This window comes from Oncorhynchus tshawytscha, linkage group LG14 (assembly GCF_018296145.1).
Source record: "Oncorhynchus tshawytscha isolate Ot180627B linkage group LG14, Otsh_v2.0, whole genome shotgun sequence".
NCBI lineage: Eukaryota > Metazoa > Chordata > Actinopteri > Salmoniformes > Salmonidae > Oncorhynchus > Oncorhynchus tshawytscha.
Window position 1 is genome coordinate 58,247,636 of NC_056442.1, and position 22,500 is coordinate 58,270,135.

Sequence of the window (22,500 nt, forward strand, 5' to 3'; positions counted from 1 at the left end):
CTCTAGTCCATACCTACGCAGTCTTCTTGCAGGCCCACATCGAAGGACAGCTTATCTGTTAGTGACCGAGACGTCGTCAGGCAGCTCAGATACTAAGAAGGAGAGTGAGACACAGAGAGAGAGAGAGAGAGCAGAGTGAGATATTCCTCAGATACTGTAGACCAGGTATCCCCAAACTACGGTACACGCACCCCCCCCCAAGGGTACACGCAATGCCGTTGAGGGGTACCAAATAAAAATGTGATTCACATTTTATAAAAAATATATATACTGTATGTGAGAGTGGATTCTCGGCCCTCACTAGCATGAAAACTAAATACAGGCACAGACTGTGTGTGGAAAATGATTTAAGACTGAGACTCTCCAATACAACCCAACATTACAGAGTTATCTGTGTCCTTTCAAGCACCACACCCTTCTCATTAACCTGTGGTGAGTCATTGTCACGCCCTCACCATAGAGAGCCTTTTATTCTCTATGTTGGTTAGGTCGGAGTGTGACTAGAGGGGGTTTATCTAGGTTATTTTATGTCTATGTTGGCCTGGTATGGTTCCCAAACAGAAGCAGCTGTTTAGCGTTGTCTCTGATTGGGGATCATATTTAGGCAGCCATTTCCCCCACTGTGTTTTGTGGGATCTTGTTTGTGTGTAGTGGCCAGTGAGTACTCCATGACTTCACCTTTTCGTTTGGCTCTTTATTGTTTTTGTAAGTGTCATTTCAATTAAACATGTGGAACTCTACGTACCCTGGACCTTGGTCCGACATTCTTTATAATGATCGTGACAGTTATTCACAATGTTTGATGAACAAATAAGGTTTTATATGTAAGGTGGTTAAATAAAGAGCGAAATGATTGATTATTATTATATTATTATTATTTGTGCCCTGGTCCTGTAAGAGCTCTTGGTCACTTCCCACAAGTTGGGTTGTGACAAAAACTCACACTCATTCTTATGTTTAATAAATCTATCGTATAGTGTGTGTGGCAGGCTTACAATGATGGAAAAAAAAAAATTGAGAGTGCGCTGACCCTGGTGCTAGAGGGGGTACAGCTGACCCTAGTGCTAGAGGGGGTACAGTTGACCCTGGTGCTAGAGGGGGTACAGCTGACCCTGGTGCTAGAGGGGGTACAGCTGGAGGGTGAATGTTTGAAGGGGTACGGGGACTATAAAAAGTTTGGGAACCACTGATATAGACTGAAGAGGCAGAGTAAATAACACAAACAAGAAGGATGCATGTGGGAGATCACAAGAAGATAAGGGAGAGATGGAGTCTCATTCCAAAGAGAAACAGAGAGAAAGAGAGAGAGAGAGAGAAACAGAGAGAGAGAGACAGAGAGAGAGACAGACAGACAGACAGACAGACAGACAGACAGACAGACAGACAGACAGACAGACAGACAGACAGACAGACAGACAGACAGACAGACAGACAGACAGACAGACAGACAGACAGACAGACAGACAGACAGACAGACAGACAGACAGACAGACAGAGAGAGAGAGAGAAGGAGAGACGGTTCTCACCATGCTAGAGTGGTAATGTCTGAGCAGGATAGCATGGCCGTACAGCAGCGTGCGGTGGCCTCCTCCTTGGGATGACTGGGGACAGAGCGGACACACACAGGGTTAACTGACTGCACTAACACACTGTCTACAGAGGAAGGCCTTGCCTCCTCCTCCAGCTCAAAGAGTCAGGGTAGACATAGATCTGTGAGGAGTAACTGGATCTCCTTCGCATATGAAAGACAAAAACAAACAAGAAGAGATATTGTTGAAAAATATTATTGAACATCTCTTCTTCACATATCATATCCACCATTAACACTGACACCCAGAGGTACAATGACACCCAGAGAGAGAGAGGTACACTGACACCCAGAGAGAGAGAGGTACACTGACACCCAGAGGTACAATGACACCCAGAGAGAGAGAGAGGTACAGTGACACCCAGAGAGAGAGAGGTACACTGATACCCAGAAGTACAATGACACCCAGAGTACAGTGACAGAGAGAGAGGTACAGTGACACCCAGAGAGAGAGAGGTACAGTGACACCCAGAGAGAGAGAGATACAGTGACACCCAGAGAGAGAGGTACAGTGATACCCAGAGAGAGGTACACCCAGAGAGAGAGAGAGAGGTACAGTGACACCCAGAGAGAGAGATACAGTGACACCCAGAGAGAGAGGTACAGTGACACCCAGAGAGAGAGAGGTACAGTGACACCCAGAGAGAGAGGTATAGTGACACCCAGAGAGAGAGAGGTACAGTGACACCCAGAGAGAGAGAGGTACATCCAGAGAGAGAGGTACAGTGACACCCAGAGAGAGAGAGAGGTACAATGACACCCAGAGAGAGAGAGGTACAGTGACACCCAGAGAGAGAGGTACACTGACACCCAGAGAGAGAGGTACACTGACACCCAGAGAGAGAGAGGTACAGTGACACCCAGAGAGAGAGAGAGGTACACCCAGAGATAGAGAGGTACAGTGACACCCAGAGAGAGAGGTACAGTGACACCCAGACAGAGAGAGGTACAGTGACACCCAGAGAGAGAGGGGTACACTGACACCCAGCGAGGTACAGTGACACCCAGAGTTGTACAGTGACACCCAGAGAGAGAGAGGTACACTGACACCCAGAGAGAGAGGTACAGTGACACCCAGAGAGACAGAGGTACAGTGACACCCAGAGAGAGAGAGAGAGAGAGAGAGGTACACCCAGAGAGAGAGAGAGAGGTACAGTGACACCCAGAGAGAGGTACACCCAGAGAGACAGAGGTATAGTGACACCCAGAGAGAGAGAGGTACAGTGACACCCAGAGAGAGAGGTACAGTGACACCCAGAGAAAGAGAGAGAGAGAGAGAGTGACACCCAGAGAGAGAGAGAGGTACAGTGACACCCAGAGAGAGAGAGGAGAGGTACAGTGACACCCAGAGAGAGAGGTACAGTGACACCCAGAGAGAGAGGTACAGTGACACCCAGAGAAAGAGAGAGAGAGAGAGAGGTACAGTGACACCCAGAGAGAGAGAGGTACAGTGACACCCAGAGAGAGAGAGGTACAGTGACACCCAGAGAGAGAGAGAGGTGCAGTGACACCCAGAGAGAGAGAGAGATACAGTGAAACCCAGAGAGAGAGAGATACAGTGACACCCAGAGAGAGAGAGGTACAGTGACACCCAGAGAGGTACAGTGACACCCAGGGAGAGAGAGAGAGAGGTACAGTGACAACCAGAGAGAGAGAGAGGTACAGTGACACCCAGAGAGAGAGAGAGAGAGAGAGGTACAGTGACAACCAGAGAGACAAGAGAGAGAGAGGTACAGAGAGAGGTACAGAGAGAGAGAGAGAGAGGTACAGTGACACCCAGAGAGAGAGAGAGAAAGAGAGGTACAGTGACACCCAGAGAGAGAGGTACAGTGACACCCAGAGAGAGAGAGGTACAGTGACACCCAGAGAGAGAGAGAGGTACAGTGACACCCAGAGAGACAGAGGTACAGTGACACCCAGAGAGAGAGAGGTACAGTGACACCCAGAGAGGTACAGTGACACCCAGAGAGAGAGGTACAGTGATACCCAGAGAGGTACAGTGACACCCAGAGAGGTACAGTGACACCCAGAGAGAGAGAGGTACAGTGACACCCAGAGAGGTACAGTGACACCCAGAGAGAGAGGTACAGTGACACCCAGAGAGGTACAGTGACACCCAGAGAGGTACAGTGACACCCAGAGAGACAGAGGTACAGTGACACCCAGAGAGAGAGAGAGGTACAGTGACACCCAGAGAGGTACAGTGACACCCAGAGAGAGAGGTACAGTGATACCCAGAGAGGTACAGTGACACCCAGAGAGGTACAGTGACACCCAGAGAGAGAGAGGTACAGTGACACCCAGAGAGGTACAGTGACACCCAGAGAGAGAGGTACAGTGACACCCAGAGAGGTACAGTGACACCCAGAGAGGTACAGTGACACCCAGAGAGGTACAGTGACACCCAGAGAGAGAGAGAGAGGTACAGTGACACCCAGAGAGGTACAGCGACACCCAAAGACGGAGTCAACGCATAAAAGTGTTTCAACCAATCACATCCCATCATATGATCTGCCACATAAAAGCACAACAAATACAAAGTATTAAACCTACCTTTTCTCAACATCCAGCAAGATTTCAAACAAGAAAACAGAATTAGTGTTGTAGTTATTTGAACGAATTGTCATAATAACAAATCACCCACAACACCACTATCAGTAGTGTATTGATTAGCTAGTCTAGTGAGAGGAGATCAACTCAGTTGTCTGATCCCAGATCTGTTTGTGCTGCCTTGCCAATTCATAGGAGTCAGTTGGCAAAACAACACCATTCTTTAGTCCCAGGCTGAAATAGTGTGGGCCTCAGATCCCTGGGTTAAATCAAACTCAATCTAGAATGATCTATTTCAATAAGACCAGTGGAGTGGGTGGGCATGGGAGGTGGGAGGGACAGGTGTGACAGGTCAAACCAGGCTGGGGGAAGGGGGTGGGGGGTGGGGGGGGTTATGATATTAAGGGTATTGGCCTAGCCAGAAAATTCCTCTTTTAGGGGGTGTCGTGTAACCCTTCCTTGCCTCTTGCCCGCCGACACAGTCATTCGGGACTCTCCCGGACCAGCTGGGCTGCATGCCATGCTATTCTCATCACCAACCTGACCAGGCTTCAGCTACAACTAGCTAACTAACACAGTTATGTCTGGACAGGCTTCAGCTACAACTAGCTAACTAACACAGTTATGTCTGGACAGGCTTCAGCTACAACTAGCTAACTAACACAGTTATGTCTGGACAGGCTTCAGCTACAACTAGCTAACTAACACAGTTATGTCTGGACAGGCTTCAGCTACAACTAGCTAACTAACTAACAGCATTCTGTCTGGAAAAGTCAGACTTCAGCTACAACAAGATAACTAACACAGTTCACTTCACTAACACAGGACACTTCATTACAGGTCTCTAAAGGACACTTCATTACAGGTCTCTAAAGGACACTTCATTACAGGTCTCTAAAGGACACTTCATTACAGGTCTCTAAATGACACTTCATTACAGGTCTCTAAAGGACACTTCATTACAGGTCTCTAAAGGACACTTCATTACAGGTCTCTAAAGGACACTTCATTACAGGTCTCTAAAGGACACTTCATTACAGGTCTCTAAAGGACACTTCATTACAGGTCTCTAAATGACACTTCATTACAGGTCTCTAAAGGACACTTCATTACAGGTCTCTAAAGGACACTCTAAAGGACAATTCATTACAGGGGTCTCTATAGGACACTTCATTACAGGGTCTCTAAAGGACACTTCATTACAGGTCTCTGAAGGACACTTCATTACAGGTGTCTCTAAAGGACACTTCATTACAGGTCTCTAAAGGACACTTCATTACAGGTCTCTGAAGGACACTTCATTACAGGTCTCTGAAGGACACTTCATTACAGGGGTCTCTAAAGGACACTTCATTACAGGTCTCTGAAGGACACTTCATTACAGGGGTCTCTGAAGGACACTTCATTACAGGAGTCTCTAAAGGACACTTCATTACAGGGGTCTCTAAAGGACACTTCATTACAGGGGTCTCTAAAGGACACTTCATTACAGGGGTCTCTAAAGGACACTTCATTACAGGGGTCTCTATAGGACACTTCATTACAGGGGTCTCTAAAGGACACTTCATTACAGAGGTCTCTATAGGACACTTCATTACAGGGGTCTCTGAAGGACACTTCATTACAGGGGTCTCTTTAGGACACATCATTACAGGAGTCTCTAAAGGACAATTCATTACGGGGGTCTCTAAAGGACACTTCATTACAGGGGTCTCTAAAGGACACTTCATTACAGGGGTCTCTAAAGGACACTTCATTACAGGGGTCTCTAAAGGACACTTCATTACAGGGGTCTCTAAAGGACACTTCATTACAGGTCTCTGAAGGACACTTCATTACAGGGGTCTCTACAGGACACTTCATTACAGGGGTCTCTAAAGGACACTTCATTACAGGGGTCTCTGAAGGACACTTCATTACAGGGGTCTCTAATGTGTGTGTGTGCAGGACTCTCTATGATAGGAGTGGAAGGAAGTGATAATAGTGCTTCATGAAATGGAACCTAGAGGCTTTCATAATCAAGCCTTATGGCCAGGGGGCTTTCCTCACCGTGCCTTATGGCCAGGGGGCTTTCCTCACCATGCCCTATGGCAAGGTGGCTTTCCTCACCGTGCCCTATGGCCAGGGGGCTTTCCTCACCGTGCCTTATGGCCAGGTGGCTTTCCTCACTGTGCCTTATGGCCAAGGGGCTTTCCTCACCATGCCTTATGGCCAGGGGGCTTTCCTCACCATGCCTTATGGCCAAGGGGCTTTCCTGGCCAGGGGGCTTTCCTCACCATGCCTTATGGCCAGGGGGCTTTCCTCACCATGCCCTATGGCAAGGTGGCTTTCCTCACTGTGCCTTATGGCCAGGGGGCTTTCCTCACCATGCCCTTTGGCAAGGTGGCTTTCCTCACTATGCCCTATGGCAATGGGGCTTTCCTCACCGTGCCTTATGGCCAGGGGCTTTCCTCAACATGCTTTTTGGCCAGGGGGCTTTCCTCACCATGTCTTATGGTCAGGGGGCTTTCCTGGTCAGGGGGCTTTCCTCACCATGCCTTATGGTCAGGGGGCTTTCCTCACCATGCCTTATGGCTAGGGGGCTTTCCTCACCATGCCTTATAGTCAGGGGGCTTTCCTCACCATGCATCAAAACAGAGAGAACCAGCAGGTGTACTGACAACACTGTTTTAGAGGGGTACGGGACGGGTTGGGAGGGGCTGGAGAACGGACTGGGATGTGAATGGTAACTGTTTTAGAGGGGTACGGGACGGGTTGGGAGGGGCTGTAGAAAGGACTAGGATGTGAATGGTAACTTTTTACAGCACTATTTCATGAATTCACTAGGACAACCTGTGGGTTGAGAATATACTCTCAGGAGGTAGGGAGAGGAGGTGAGGGGAGGAGAGGGGGGGGGTTGTGGTTCATGTGTCATGTAACAGGAAATGAGACACGTATGTTCAGAGACCAATGACTGTAGGGCAGAGACGTACCCATTTGTCCAAATCCACTGCCTGTGGTTGGCAGGGAGGGAGGGAGGGAGGGAGGGAGGGAGGGAGGGAGGGAGGGAGGGAGGGAGGGAGGGAGGGGGGGAGAGAGGGAGAGAGGGAGGGAGGGAGACACAAAACACAGCAGTAACTACAACAGGTATTTATATTTAAATGGTTCTACCGTGTCCTGGTTCTGCTCCTGGTGTGGGTGGGACTGTTGTTTGACATTTTCGGTTTAATGTAGAACCCTTTTTGGTTCCAAGTAGAACTATTTTTGGTTCCAAGTGGAACCCTTTTTGGTTCCATGTAGAACCCTTTTTGGTTCCAAGTCTCTTTTTTGGATCCATGTAGAACCCTTTTTGGTTCCATGTAGAACCATTTTTGTTCCAAGTGGAACCCTTTTTGGTTCCAAGTATAACTCTTTTTGGTTCCATGTAGAACCCTTTTAGGTTCCAAATAGAACCCTTTTTGGTTTAATGTAGAACCCTTTTTGGTTCCAAGTAGAACTCTTTTTGGTTCCATGTAGAACCATTTTTGTTTCCATGTAGCACCATTTTTGGTTCCAAGTAGAACCCTTTTGGTTCCATGTAGAACCCTTTTAGGTTCCAAATAGAACCCTTTTTGGTTTAATGTCGAACCCTTTTTGGTTCCAAGTAGAACTCTTTTTGGTTCCATGTAGCACCATTTTTGGTTCCATGTAGCACCATTTTTGGTTCCAAGTAGAACCCTTTTGGTTCCATGTAGAACCCTTTTAGGTTCCAAATAGAACCCTTTTTGGTTTAATGTAGAACCCTTTTTGGTTCCAAGTAGAACTCTTTTTGGTTCCATGTAGCACCATTTTTGGTTCCATGTAGCACCCTTTTTGGTTCCAAGTAGAACCCTTTTGGTTCCATGTAGAACCCTTTTTGGTTCCGAGTATAACTCTTTTTGGTTCCATGTAGAACCCTTTTTGGTTCCAAGTAGAACCCTTTTTGCTTCCAAGTATATCTCTTTTTAGTTCCATGTAGAACCCTTTTTGGTTCCAAGTATATCTCTTTTTAGTTCCAAATAGAACTCTTTTTGGTTCCAAGTAGGACTCTTTTGGGTTTCATGTATAACGCTCCGTGGAAAAGGTTATACATGGAACCCAAAAGAGTCCTACTTGGAACCAAAAAGGGTTCTACATGGAACCAAAAGGGTTCTACTTGGAACCAAAAATGGTGCTACATGGAACCAAAAAGAGTTCTACTTGGAACCAAAAAGGGTTCTACATTAAACCAAAAAGGGTTCTACATGGATCCAAGAGTCCTACTTGGAACCAAAAACCAGAAAGGGTTCCCCTATGGAGACAGCCGAATAACCCTGCTGAAACCTTGTTTTCTGGGTGTATGATACTTCAATGTAAAAGTGTTTCTGTGTTGACCATAACCTTCTCAAAGACAGTAGAAAGGAAAGTGGCATCGTGATGTGTGGTTGAGTGAATTATATGGTAATGATAGAAAATACCGAAGTACATGGAGGTAGTACTGTTCTGTGGGTGGAGGCTGTACTGTTCTGTGGGTGGAGGCTGTACTGTTCTGTGGGTGGAGGCTGTACTGTTCTGTGGGTGGAAGCTCTGTGGGTGGAAGCTCTGTGGGTGGTGGTGACATTATGGAGAGGGAAACAGGTGGGGAAGATCAAACAGGAGAATAAGGTATCATGTCTCCCAACAAAGTAAGAAACAACAGTCTCTCAGCATCTAATCTCCAGTGTCCCTCCACACCTCTCTCTCCCTCCCTCCCTCCCTCCCTCCCTCCCTCCCTCCCTCCCGCCCTCTCTCCCTCCCTCCCTCCCTCCGTATGGGACCCCTACCTCACTCATGTCCACGGTGTTAGCCAGCATCTCCTGCAGCGCACGTACAGACAGGGACTGTTCCAGGACGAAGGCACAGATGGCCAGATCTGGTGGACAGTTCTGGAAGGGTCAGAGGTCAGAAGTTTGAACAGACACTTTTAATATAAACATTTGTATATTTTGTATTTGTATATTTACATACTCTTCTACAACATCAAAAACATTGGTATCTTAATTTGACTCCTCAGTACCGTAAGTGGTTAAGATTTTGGAAATACAATTGATTTTTACATGTCAGTCTCGTTATGTTCGCTCCGTTGCGCGAGGCATGTGAGATGGTATTTTGAGTCATGCGTTTCCGTACCTGAGCATTGGACGTGGTCTCCAGGTAACATAGTCGATTCCCGAAGCCCTCACAGGCCAGACACAGTTTGATCTGCTCCTTCAGGACAGAAGCAGTGCACTGTAGCACCACCTGGTCATCCTGTAGAGAGAGAGACATAGTATATTTACCCTGACTCTGATCCTAGCTCTGACCCTGACCTTTGCCCTGACCCTAACCCAGTGCACTGTAGCACCACCTGGTCATCCTGTAGAGAGAGAGAGACATAGTTCGGATATTCAGTATATTTACCCTAACCCTAACCTTGACCCTGACCTTTGCCCTGACCCTAACCCTAGCTCTGACCCTGACCTTTGCCCTAACCCTAGCCCTAACCCATTGCACTGCAGCACTACCTGGTCATCCTGTAGAGAGAGAGACATAGTTCGGAAATACAGTATATTTACCCTAACCCTGATCCTAGCTCCTAACCCTAGCTCTGACCCTGACCTTTGCCCCGACCCTAACCCATTGCACTGTAGCACCACCTGGTCATCCTGTAGAGAGAGAGACATAGTTCGGACTAAAAAAAAATGTCAGTTGGAATTCACACAACCAGCAGACACACCAGTAGACTCTGTTACCAGTCATAGAGCTCTTTGTACCAGTAGATTCTGTTACCAGTCATAGAGCCCTTTGTACCAGTAGACTCTGTTACCAGTCATAGAGCTCTTTGTACCAGTAGACTCTGTTACCAGTCATAGAGCTCTTTGTACCAGTAGACTCTGTTAGAGCTCTTTGTACCAGTAGACTCTGTTACCAGTCATAGAGCTCTTTGTACCAGTAGATTCCGTTACCAGTCATAGAGCCCTTTGTACCAGTAGACTCTGTTACCAGTCATAGAGCTCTTTGTACCAGTAGACTCTGTTAGAGCTCTTTGTACCAGTAGACTCTGTTACCAGTCATAGAGCTCTTTGTACCAGTAGACTCTGTTACCAGTCATAGAGCTCTTTGTACCAGTAGACTCTGTTACCAGTCATAGAGCCCTTTGTACCAGCAGACACACCAGTAGACTCTGTTACCAGTCATAGAGCCCTTTGTACCAGTAGACTCTGTTACCAGTCATAGAGCTCTTTGTACCAGTAGACTCTGTTACCAGTCATATAGCTCTTTGTACCAGTAGACTCTGTTACCAGTCATAGAGCTCTTTGTACCAGTAGACTCTGTTACCAGTCATAGAGCTCTTTGTACCAGTAGACTCTGTTACCAGTCATAGAGCTCTTTGTACCAGTGGACTCTGTTACCAGTGATAGAGCTCTTTGTACCAGTAGACTCTGTTACCAGTCATAGAGCTCTTTGTACCAGCAGACACACCAGTGGACTCTGTTACCAGTGATAGAGCCCTTTGACAGACAGCTGTTAGGAGAGACTAAGATCTTTGTCACCTACTCTACTTGTCACCTGGTCTCCTGGTGTGGTGACAGGCCTGCTAACAGCCCCTCACAATGGGCTGGAGCTAATAAATACCACACACACACTCTGCAGCCAGAATCCTAACAGTCACAATGCTAACAGACCTTCATTATCTCTCCATCAATCATTCTCTCTCTCTATCCTTCATTGTCTTGTTCTGCCCTGTTAACGTTTCTGTGTTGTGACAGGCGATGACCTAGTGTTTTGGACAGGTGATGAATTACAGGGACTTTGATGTCCGGATAGTAGGAAGGAGGAGGTCATAGAGAGAGAGAGAGAGAGAGAGAGAGAGAGAGAGAGAGGGAGGGAGAGAGAGGGAGAGAGTCATTACTCTACCAGCATTCTGTGCTATAGCTGTAGTATGATATAATAGGCCAATACGTGATGCGGATCTGTGACCTCGTCATAATGCCCTCTCCTCTTCTGCTCCTTCCCCTCCTCCTCTGCTCCTCCTCCTCCTCCTCTTCCTCCTCCTCCTCCTCCTCGTCTCCTCTCTACCCAGAAGCCTCTCTGCTGTTCCTCTGGCTCCACAGTACAACACGCTATCCCCTCTTCCCCTATTAGGCTCTCATCTATCTTTCTTTAGCCTAGATACGTCTCCTCTGTCCTGTCCTCTCACCTCCAGCTCTGAAGAAAGTAGAGAAACCAGGACTACAGTTTAACATCAACCTTCCTCCTCTCCTCCAGGACAACATCAACCTTCAACCTCTCCTCCAGGACTACAGTACAACATCAACCTTCCTCCTCTCCTCCAGGACAACATCAACCTTCCTCCTCTCCTCCAGGACAACATCAACCTTCCTCCTCTCCTCCAGGACTACAGTACAACATCAACCTTCCTCCTCTCCTCCAGTACAACATCAACCTTCCACATCTCCTCCAGGACAACATCAACCTTCATTCCTCTCCTCCAGGACAACATCAACCTTCATTCCTCTCCTCCAGGACAACATCAACCTTCATTCCTCTCCTCCAGGACAACATCAACCTTCCACATCTCCTCCAGTACAACATCAACCTTCCACCTCTCCTCCAGGACAACATCAACCTTCCCCCTCTCCTCCAGGACAACATCAAACTTCCTCCGCTCCTCCAGGACAACATCAACCTTCCTCCGCTCCTCCAGGACAACATCAACCTTCCTCCTCTCCTCCAGGACAACATCAACCATCCTCCTCTCCTCCAGGACTCCAGGACTATAGTACAACATCAACCTTCCTCCTCTCCTCCAGGACTACAGTACAACATCAACCTTCAACCTCTTCTCCAGGAGAACATCAACCTTCCACCTCTCCTCCAGGACTATAGCACAACATCAACCTTCCTCCTCTCCTCCAGGAGAACATCAACCTTCTTCCTCTCCTCCAGTACACCATCAACCTTCTTCCTTTCCTCCAGGACAACATCAACCTTCCCCCTCTCCTCCAGGACAACATCAAACTTCCTCCGCTCCGCCAGGACAACATCAACCTTCCTCCTCTCCTCCTCTCCTCCAGGACAACATCAACCTTTCCCCTCTCCTCCAGGACAACATCAAACCTCCTCCGCTCCTCCAGGACAACATCAACCTTCCTCCTCTCCTCCAGGACAACATCAACCTTCCTCCTCTCCTCAGGACTATAGTACAACATCAACCTTCCTCCTCTCCTCCAGTACACCATCAACCTTCTTCCTTTCCTCCAGGACAACATCAACCTTTCCCCTCTCCTCCAGGACAACATCAAACCTCCTCCGCTCCTCCAGGACAACATCAACCTTCCTCCTCTCCTCCAGGACTATAGTACAACATCAACCTTCCTCCTCTCCTCCAGTACACCATCAACCTTCTTCCTTTCCTCCAGGACAACATCAACCTTCCTCCTCTCCTCATGACTATAGTACAACATCAACCTTCCTCCTCTCCTCCAGTACACCATCAACCTTCTTCCTTTCCTCCAGGACAACATCAACCTTTCCCCTCTCCTCCAGGACAACATCAAACCTCCTCCGCTCCTCCAGGACAACATCAACCTTCCTCCTCTCCTCCAGGACAACATCAACCTTCCTCCTCTCCTCAGGACTATAGTACAACATCAACTTTCCTCCTCTCCTCCAGTACACCATCAACATTTTTCCTTTCCTCCAGGACAACATCAACCTTCCACCTCTCCTCCAGGACTATAGCACAACATCAACCTTCAACCTTCCTCCTCTCCTCCAGGACAACATCAACCTTCCACCTCTCCTCCAGGACAACATCAACCTTCCACCTCTCCTCCAGGACAACCAACATCAACCTTCCTCCTCTCCTCCTCTCCACCAGGACAACATCAACCTTTCCCCTCTCCTCCAAGACAACATCAAACTTCCTCCGCTCCTCCAGGACAACATCAACCTTCCTCCTCTCCTCCAGGACAACATCAACCTTCCTCATCTCCTCCAGGACTATAGCACAACATCAACCTTCCTCCTCTCCTCCAGGACAACATCAACCTTCCACCTCTCCCCCAAGACAACATCAAGCTTCCACCTCTCCTCCAGGACAACATCAACCTTTCCCCTCTCCTCCAGGACAACATCAACCTTCCTCCTCTCCTCCAGGACTACAGTACAACATCAATCTTCCTCCTCTCCTCCAGGACAACATCAACCTTCCTCCTCTCCTCCCGGAGTACAGTACAACAGCAACCTTCCTCCTCTCCTCTAGTACAACATCAACCTTCCTCCTCTCCTCCGGGACAACATCAACCTTCCACCTCTCCTCCAGGACAACATCAACCTTCCACCTCTCCCCCAGGAGTACAGTACAACATCAACCTTCCACATCTCCTCCAGGAACACATCAACCTTCCTCCTCTCCTCTAGTACAACATCAACCTTCCTCCTCTCCTCCAGGACAACATCAACCATCCTCCTCTCCTCCAGTACAACATCAACCTTCATTCCTCTCCTCCAGGACAACATCAACCTTCCTCATCTCCTCCAGGACAACATCAACCTTCCACCTCTCCTCCAGTACAACATCAACCTTGCTCCGCTCCTCCAGGACAACATCAACCTTCCTCCTCTCCTCCTCTCCTCCAGGAGAACATCAACCTTTCCCCTCTCCTCCAGGACAACATCAAACTTCCTCCGCTCCTCCAGGACAACATCAACCTTCCTCCTCTCCTCCAGGACAACATCAACCTTCCTCCTCTCCTCCAGGACTCCAGGACTATAGTACAACATCAACCTTCCTCCTCTCCTCCAGGACTACAGTACAACATCAACCTTCAACCTCTTCTCCAGGAGAACGTCAACCTTCCACCTCTCCTCCAGGACTATAGCACAACATCAACCTTCCACCTCTCCTCCAGGAGAACATCAACCTTCTTCCTCTCCTCCAGTACACCATCAACCTTCTTCCTTTCCTCCAGGACAACATCAACCTTCCCCCTCTCCTCCAGGACAACATCAAACTTCCTCCGCTCCTCCAGGACAACATCAACCTTCCTCCTCTCCTCCAGGACAACATCAACCTTCCTCCTCTCCTCAGGACTATAGTACAACATCAACCTTCCTCCTCTCCTCCAGTACACCATCAACCTTCTTCCTTTCCTCCAGGACAACATCAACCTTTCCCCTCTCCTCCAGGACAACATCAAACCTCCTCCGCTCCTCCAGGACAACATTAACCTTCCTCCTCTCCTCCAGGACAACATCAACCTTCCTCCTCTCCTCAGGACTATAGTACAACATCAATCTTCCTCCTCTCCTCTAGTACACCATCAACCTTCTTCCTTTCCTCCAGGACAACATCAACGTTTCCCCTCTCCTCCAGGACAACATCAAACCTCCTCCGCTCCTCCAGGACAACATCAACCTTCCTCCTCTCCTCCAGGACAACATCAACCTTCCTCCTCTCCTCAGGACTATAGTACAACATCAACCTTCCTCCTCTCCTCCAGTACACCATCAACCTTCTTCCTTTCCTCCAGGACAACGTCAACCTTCCACCTCTCCTCCAGGACTATAGCACAACATCAACCTTCCACCTCTCCTCCAGGAGTACAGTACAACATCAACCTTCCTCCTCTCCTCCAGTACAACATCAACCTTCCTCCTCTACTCCAGTACAACATCAACCTTCCACCTCTCCTCCAGGACAACATCAACCTTCCACCTCTCCCCCAGGACAACATCAACCTTCCACCTCTCCTCCTGTCCTCCAGGACAACATCAACTTTCCCCTCTCCTCCAGGACAACATCAAACTTCCTCCGCTCCTCCAGGACAACATCAACCTTCCTCCTCTCCTCCAGGACAACATCAACCTTCCTCCTCTCCTCCAGGACTATAGTACAACATCAACCTTCCTCCTATCCTCCAGTACACCATCAACCTTCTTCCTTTCCTCCAGGACAACATCAACCTTCCTCCTCTCCTCCAGGACAACATCAACCTTCCACCTCTCCTCCAGGACTATAGCACAACATCAACCTTCCACCTCTCCTCCAGGAGTACAGTACAACATCAACCTTCCTCCTCTCCTCCAGTACAACATCAACCTTCCTCCTCTCCTCCAGTACAACATCAATCTTCCACCTCTCCTCCAGGACAACATCAACCTTCCACCTTTCCTCCAGGACAACATCAACCTTCCACCTCTCCTCCAGGAGTACAGTACAACATCAACCTTCCTCCTCTCCTCCATGACAACATCAACCTTCCACCTCTCCTCCAGGACAACATCAACCTTCCACCTCTCCCCCAAGACAACATCAAGCTTCCACCTCTCCCCCAGGACAACATCAACCTTCCACCTCTCCCCCAGGAGTACAGTACAACATCAACCTTCCTCCTCTCCTCCAGTACAACATTAACCTTCCACCTGTCCTCCAGGACAACATCAACCTTCCACCTCTCCTCCAGGAGTACAGTACAACATCAACCTTCCACCTCTCCCACCGGAGGACAGTACAACATCAACCTTCCACCTCTCCTTCAGGAGTACAGTACAACATCAACCTTCCTCCTCTCCTCCAGTACAACATCAACCTTCCACCTCTCCTCCAGGACAACATCAACCTTCCACATCTCCTCCAGGACAACATCAACCTTCCACCTCTCCTCCAGGACAACATCAACCTTCCACCTCTCCTCCAGGACAACATCAACCTTCCTCCTCTCCTCAGGACTATAGTACAACATCAACCTTCCTCCTCTCCTCCAGTACACCATCAACCTTCTTCCTTTCCTCCAGGACAACATCAACCTTCCTCCTCTCCTCCAGGACAACATCAACCTTCCACCTCTCCTCCAGGAGTACAGTACAACATCAACCTTCCTCCTCTCCTCCAGTACAACATCAACCTTCCTCCTCTCCTCCAGTACAACATCAACCTTCCACCTCTCCTTCAGGAGTACAGTACAACATCAACCTTCCTCCTCTCCTCCAGTACAACATCAACCTTCCACCTCTCCTCCAGGACAACATCAACCTTCCACCTTTCCTCCAGGACAACATCAACCTTCCACCACTCCTCCAGGAGTACAGTACTACATCAACCTTCCACCTCTCCTCCAGGAGAACATCAACCTTCCACCTCTCCTTCAGGAGTACAGTACAACATCAACCTTCCACCTCTCCTCCAGGACAACATCAACATTCCACCTCTCCCCCAGGAGTACAGTACAACATCAAATTTCCACCTCTCCTTCAGGAGTACAGTACAACATCAACCTTCCTCCTCTCCTCCAGTACAACATTAACCTTCCACCACTCCTCCAGGAAAACATCAACCTTCCACCTCTCCTCCAGGACAACATCAACCTTCCTCCTCTCCTCAGGACTATAGTACAACATCAACCTTCCTCCTCTCCTCCAGTACACCATCAACCTTCTTCCTTTCCTCCAGGACAACATCAACCTTCCTCCTCTCCTCCAGGACAACATCAACCTTCCACCTCTCCTCCAGGACTATAGCACAACATCAACCTTCCACCTCTCCTCCAGGAGTACAGTACAACATCAACCTTCCTCCTCTCCTCCAGTACAACATCAACCTTCCTCCTCTCCTCCAGTACAACATCAACCTTCCACCTCTCCTCCAGGACAACATCAACCTTCCACCTTTCCTCCAGGACAACATCAACCTTCCACCTCTCCTCCAGGAGTACAGTACAGCATCAACCTTCCTCCCCTCCTCCAGTACAACATTAACCTTCCTCCTCTCCTCCATGACAACATCAACCTTCCACCTCTCCTCCAGGACAACATCAACCTTCCACCTCTCCCCCAAGACAACATCAAGCTTCCACCTCTCCCCCAGGACAACATCAACCTTCCACCTCTCCCCCAGGAGTACAGTACAACATCAACCTTCCTCCTCTCCTCCAGTACAACATCAACCTTCCACCTGTCCTCCAGGACAACATCAACCTTCCACCTCTCCTCCAGGAGTACAGTACAACATCAACCTTCCACCTCTCCCACCGGAGGACAGTACAACATCAACCTTCCACCTCTCCTTCAGGAGTACAGTACAACATCAACCTTCCTCCTCTCCTCCAGGACAACATCAACCTTCCACCTTTCCTCCAGGACAACATCAACCTTCCACCTCTCCTCCAGGAGTACAGTACTACATCAACCTTCCACCTCTCCTCCAGGACAACATCAACCTTCCACCTCTCCTTCAGGAGTACAGTACAACATCAACCTTCCACCTCTCCTCCAGGACAACATCAACCTTCCACCTCTCCCCCAGGAGTACAGTACAACATCAAATGTCCACCTCTCCTTCAGGAGTACAGTACAACATCAACCTTCCTTCTCTCCTCCAGTACAACATTAACCTTCCACCACTCCTCCAGGACAACATCAACCTTCCACCTCTCCTCCAGGACAACATCAACCTTCCACCTCTCCCCAAGGACAACATCAACCTTCCAGCTCTCCTCCAGGAGTACAGTACAACATCAACCTTCCTCCTCTCCTCCAGTACAACATCAACCTTCCACCTCTCCTCCAGGACAACATCAACCTTCCACCTCTCCTCCAGGAGTACAGTACAACATCAACCTTCCACCTCTCCTCCAGGAGTACAGTACAACATCAACCTTCCTCCTCTCCTCCAGTACAACATCAACCTTCCACCTCTCCTCCAGGACAACATCAACCTTCCACCTCTCCCCAGGAGTACAGTACAACATCAACCTTCCACCTCTCCTCCAGGAGTACAGTACAACATCAACCTTCCTCCTCTCCTCCAGTACAACATCAACCTTCCACCTCTCCTCCAGGACAACATCAACCTTCCACCTCTCCCCAGGAGTACAGTACAACATCAACCATCCTCCTCTCCTCCAGCACAACATCCGTTATGCTATACCTCTCTGCTAGTCTGCTGGTCTAACTCATAACTAATTGTGTATCAATTAGAACAGAGACAGACTGGATCGCAGAGAAGCAAAACAGGCCTTTTTAAAGTGGAGACAGAATGCTCCTCCTACTAATTCTAGCTGAACATTTTGTCTGGGACAAAAGACAATGACTGTGTAAAAACAGAGGCTGAACTGGGCCAAAAGTTGATCTCCCATGTTGTGTGTCTATGTGAGTGGGGTGGTAATGGGATGGTGGTAGTGGGGTGGTGGTGAGGTGGTAGTGGGGTGGTAGTGAGGTGGTAGTGAGGTGGTAGTGGGGTGGTAGTGGGGTGGTGGTGAGGTGGTAGTGGGGTGGTAGTGAGGTGGTAGTGGGGTGGTGGTAGTGGGGTGGTAGTGGGGTGGTAGTGGGGTGGTGGTGAGGTGGTAGTGGGGTGGTAGTGAGGTGGTAGTGAGGTGGTAGTGGGGTGGTAGTGAGATATTAGTGGGGTGGTAGTGGGGTGGTGGTAGTGGGTTGGTAGTGAGATGGTAATGGGATGGTGGTAGTGGGGTGGTAGTGAGGTGGTAGTGGGGTGGTGGTGAGGTGGTAGTGGGGTGGTAGTGAGGTGGTAGTGAGGTGGTAGTGGGGTGGTAGTGGGGTGGTAGTGAGATATTAGTGGGGTGGTAGTGGGGTGGTGGTAGTGGGGTGGTAGTGGGGTGGTAGTGAGGTGGTAGTGGGGTGGTAGTGAGGTGGTAGTGAGGTGGTAGTGAGGTGGTAGTGGGGTGGTAGTGGGGTGGTGGTAGTGGGGTGGTAGTGAGGTGGTAGTGGGGTGGTAGTGGGGTGGTAGTGGGGTGGTAGTGAGGTGGTAGTGGGATGGTAGTGGGGTGGTAGTGGGGTGGTGGTAGTGGGGTGGTAGTGGGGTGGTAGTGCGGTGGTAGTGAGGTGGTAGTGGGGTGGTAGTGGGGTGGTTGTGAGGTGGTAGTGAGGTGGTAGTGAGGTGGTAGTGGGGTGGTAGTGAGGTGGTGGTAGTGGGGTGGTAGTGAGGTGGTAGTGAGGTGGTGGTAGTGGGGTTGTAGTGGGGTGGTGGTAGTGGGGTGGTAGTGAGGTGGTAGTGGGGTGGTAGTGGGGTGGTAGTGGGGTGGTAGTGAGGTGGTGGTAGTGGGGTGGTAGTGAGGTGGTAGTGAGGTGGTGGTAGTGAGGTGGTAGTGGGGTTGTAGTGGGGTGGTGGTAGTGGGGTGGTAGTGAGGTGGTGGTAGTGGGGTGGTAGTGAGGTGGTAGTGGGGTGGTAGTGGGGTGGTAGTCGGGTGGTATTGTATGTAAAAGGGTGAGTGATCGTCCCCTGATATGGAGCTGAAAGAAACTCTGGAGTCTAAAAGCAGAGTCAGTCTGCTGCTGCTGTGAGTCAGAGAGACTGAGACCAGCGTGTTGATCAGATGACAGAGGGACTGAGACAGACTAGCGTCTATGATCAGATGACAGAGAGACTGAGACCAGCGTCTATGATCAGATCACAAAGAGACTGAGACCAGCGTCTATGATCAGATCACAGAGAGACTGAGACAGACCAGCATCTATGATCAGATGACAGAGAGACTGAGACCAGCGTCTATGATCAGATGACAGAGAGACTGAGACAGACTAGCGTCTATGATCAGATGACAGAGAGACTGAGACCAGCGTCTATGATCAGATGACAGAGAGACTGAGACCAGCGTGTTGATCAGATGACAGAGGGACTGAGACAGACTAGCGTCTATGATCAGATGACAGAGAGACTGAGACAGACTAGCGTCTATGATCAGATGACAGAGAGACTGAGACCAGCGTGTATGATCAGATGACAGAGAGGACAGTACACACACACTCTGCAGTACTATTCCACCAGCTAGCTGCTCAGCATTTTCACAAGATCATGTACACCCACACAGACCGACAGGTTCATGTTTACCAGAACGACACAGTGCTTATACACTTATATACAGGAGAAGGGTGTGTGGGGGGGAGTACAATCTCTCTCTCTCCCAATAACTAAAATAACTCCTTGATTTAAAACAGGGTTTTCCCAATCCTCTCTTCGGGCCCTCGCCCAGATGTTTCACATTTTTTGTTTTAAACCGTGACTAGGGGGCAGTATTTTCATTTTTGGAAAAATAACGTTCCCAAAGTAAACGAGATGTTTTGTTAGGACAAGATGCTAGAATATGCATATAATTGACAGCTTAGGATAGAAAACACTCTAAAGTTTCCAAAACTGTAAAGATATTGTCTGTGAGTATAACAGAACTGATATTGCAGGCGAAAGCCTGAGAAAAATCCAATCCGGAAGTGCCTCATGTTTTGAAAGCTCTGCGTTCCAATGCGTCCCTATTGAGCAGTGAATGGGCTATCAACCAGATTACTTTTTCTACGTATTCCCCAAGGTGTCTTACAGTATTGTGACGTAGTTTTACGCATTTATGTTGAAGAATACCCGTAAGCGGCTACATTGCGCAACTGGTCACCTGATGGCTCTGAGTGATTCTCGCGTAAAATACAGAGGTAGCCATTATTCCAATCGGTCCTACTGAAAAACCAAATGTCCCCATGGATATATTATCGAATAGATATTTGAAAAACACCTTGAAGATTGATTATAAACAACATTTGCCATGTTTCTGTCGATATTATGGAGCTAATTGTGAATATTTTTCGGAGTTTTAGTGACGTAGTTTCCGGTCGATTTCTTAGCCAAACGTGAAGAACAAAAGGAGCTGTTTCGCCTACAAAAATAATATTTTTGGAAAAAAGGAACATTGGCTATCTAACTGGGAGTCTCGGGAGTGAAAACATCCGAAGCTCATCAAAGGTAAACAATTTAATTGGATTGCTTTTCTGATTTCCGTGACCAAGTTACCTGCTGCTAGCTGGACATAATGCTATGCTAGGCTATCGATAAACTTACACAAACTCTGCTTGTCTAGCTTTGGCTGTAAAGCATATTTTGAAAATCTGAGATGACAGGGTGATTAACAAAAGGCTAAGCTGTGTTTCAAATATATTTCACTTGTGATTTTCATGAATAGGAAGATTTTCTAGTAATATTTATGTCCGTTGCGTTATGCTAATTTGTGTCAGTCGATGATTACGCTCCCGGATCCGGGATGGGGAGTATCTTAAACTGGCACACCTGATTAAATTAGTCAAAGTCAAAGGGTTAAAACAAAAATGTTAAATGTCTTCGCGAGGAGAGGGTTGGGGCGAAACCTGGTTTAAAACCTGACATTGACTATGAATTAGCTGATTAGAGAGTAGAGAGCAACAGCTTTTGTTTTAAGCTGAGGTTTGAAAACTTAAACTCTATCGAGAACAAAAAAAGCAACTCCAAAATATCAAGAAACAGCTGATCCAAGGTTTGGATTTTGGCCTGCTGCCTTGACCAGACCATCGATTAGAAGCCTGCTCACAGAGACGGAATAAGGGAAGGGAGAGATGAGGTGGGTGAAGGAGAAGAATGGTCAATATGGGTCCTTAAAGGGGCGGGGGAGAATCCTCTTTGAACATGATGAACTGTAAAACAAACTGCACACACTCCAGATGACACACTTCCTGTATTGACTGAATTGAAAACGTCAACCCGGCCTCTCAACCTCCCACCAACCCAACTCTGACTCTCCTCAACCCCAACCCTGTCTCTCCTCAACCCAACCCTGTCTCTCCCTCAACCCCAACCCTGTTTCTCCCTCAACCCCAACCCTGTTTCTCCCTCACCCCAACCCTGTCTCTCCCTCAACCCCAACCCTGTTTCTCCCTCACCCCAACCCTGTCTCTCAACAACCCAACCCTGTTTCTCCTCAACCCAACTCTGTCTCTCAACAACCATGTCTCTCAACAACCCAACCCTGTTTCTCCTCACCCCAACCCTGTTTCTCCTCAACCCAACCCTGTTTCTCCCTCACCCCAACCCTGTTTCTCCCTCACCCCAACCCTATCCCAACCCTGTTTCTCCCTCACCCCAACCCTGTTTCTCCCTCACCCCAACCCTGTCTCTCCTCACCCCAACCCTGTATCTCCTCACCCCAACCCTGTCTCTCCCTCACCCCAACCCTGTCTCTCCTCACCCCAACCCTGTTTCTCCCTCACCCCAACCTGTCTCTCCCTCACCCCAACCCTGTCTCTCCTCACCCCAACCCTGTTTCTCCCTCACCCCAACCTTGTCTCTCCCTCACCTCCTTTCATTTACCTTAAACTTGCTTCCTGTGTATTATTTCTCCCCCTCTGTCTTCCTCCTTGATTTCTGGGCCTTCCCCCTCTGTCTTCCTCCTTGATTTCTGGGCCTTCCCCCTCTGTCTTCCTCCTTGATTTCTGGGCCTTCCCTCTCTGTCTTCCTCCTTGATTTCTGGGCCTTCCCCTTCTGTCTTCCTCCTTGATTTCTGGGCCTTCCCCCTCTGTCTTCCTCCTTGATTTCTGGGCCTTCCCTCTCTGTCTTC

At 48.7% G+C, this 22,500-nt stretch overlaps 1 protein-coding gene across 1 annotated transcript in view; it reads right to left on the reverse strand.

Moving 5' to 3' along the window:
* The window catches only part of LOC112255825 (ryanodine receptor 1-like), a gene marked incomplete at its 3' end in the record, with an annotated part of 92,091 nt that overhangs the window by 55,796 nt on the left and 13,795 nt on the right, over positions 1-22,500 (reverse strand). Inside the window, exons 2-5 of the mRNA XM_042296582.1 lie at positions 9,284-9,403; positions 8,938-9,039; positions 1,527-1,601; positions 14-92 (exon numbers count right to left, since the gene is read on the reverse strand). Of these exons, the coding sequence (XP_042152516.1) occupies positions 14-92; positions 1,527-1,601; positions 8,938-9,039; positions 9,284-9,403 (376 nt within the window). The remainder of the gene's footprint in view (positions 1-13; positions 93-1,526; positions 1,602-8,937; positions 9,040-9,283; positions 9,404-22,500) is intronic.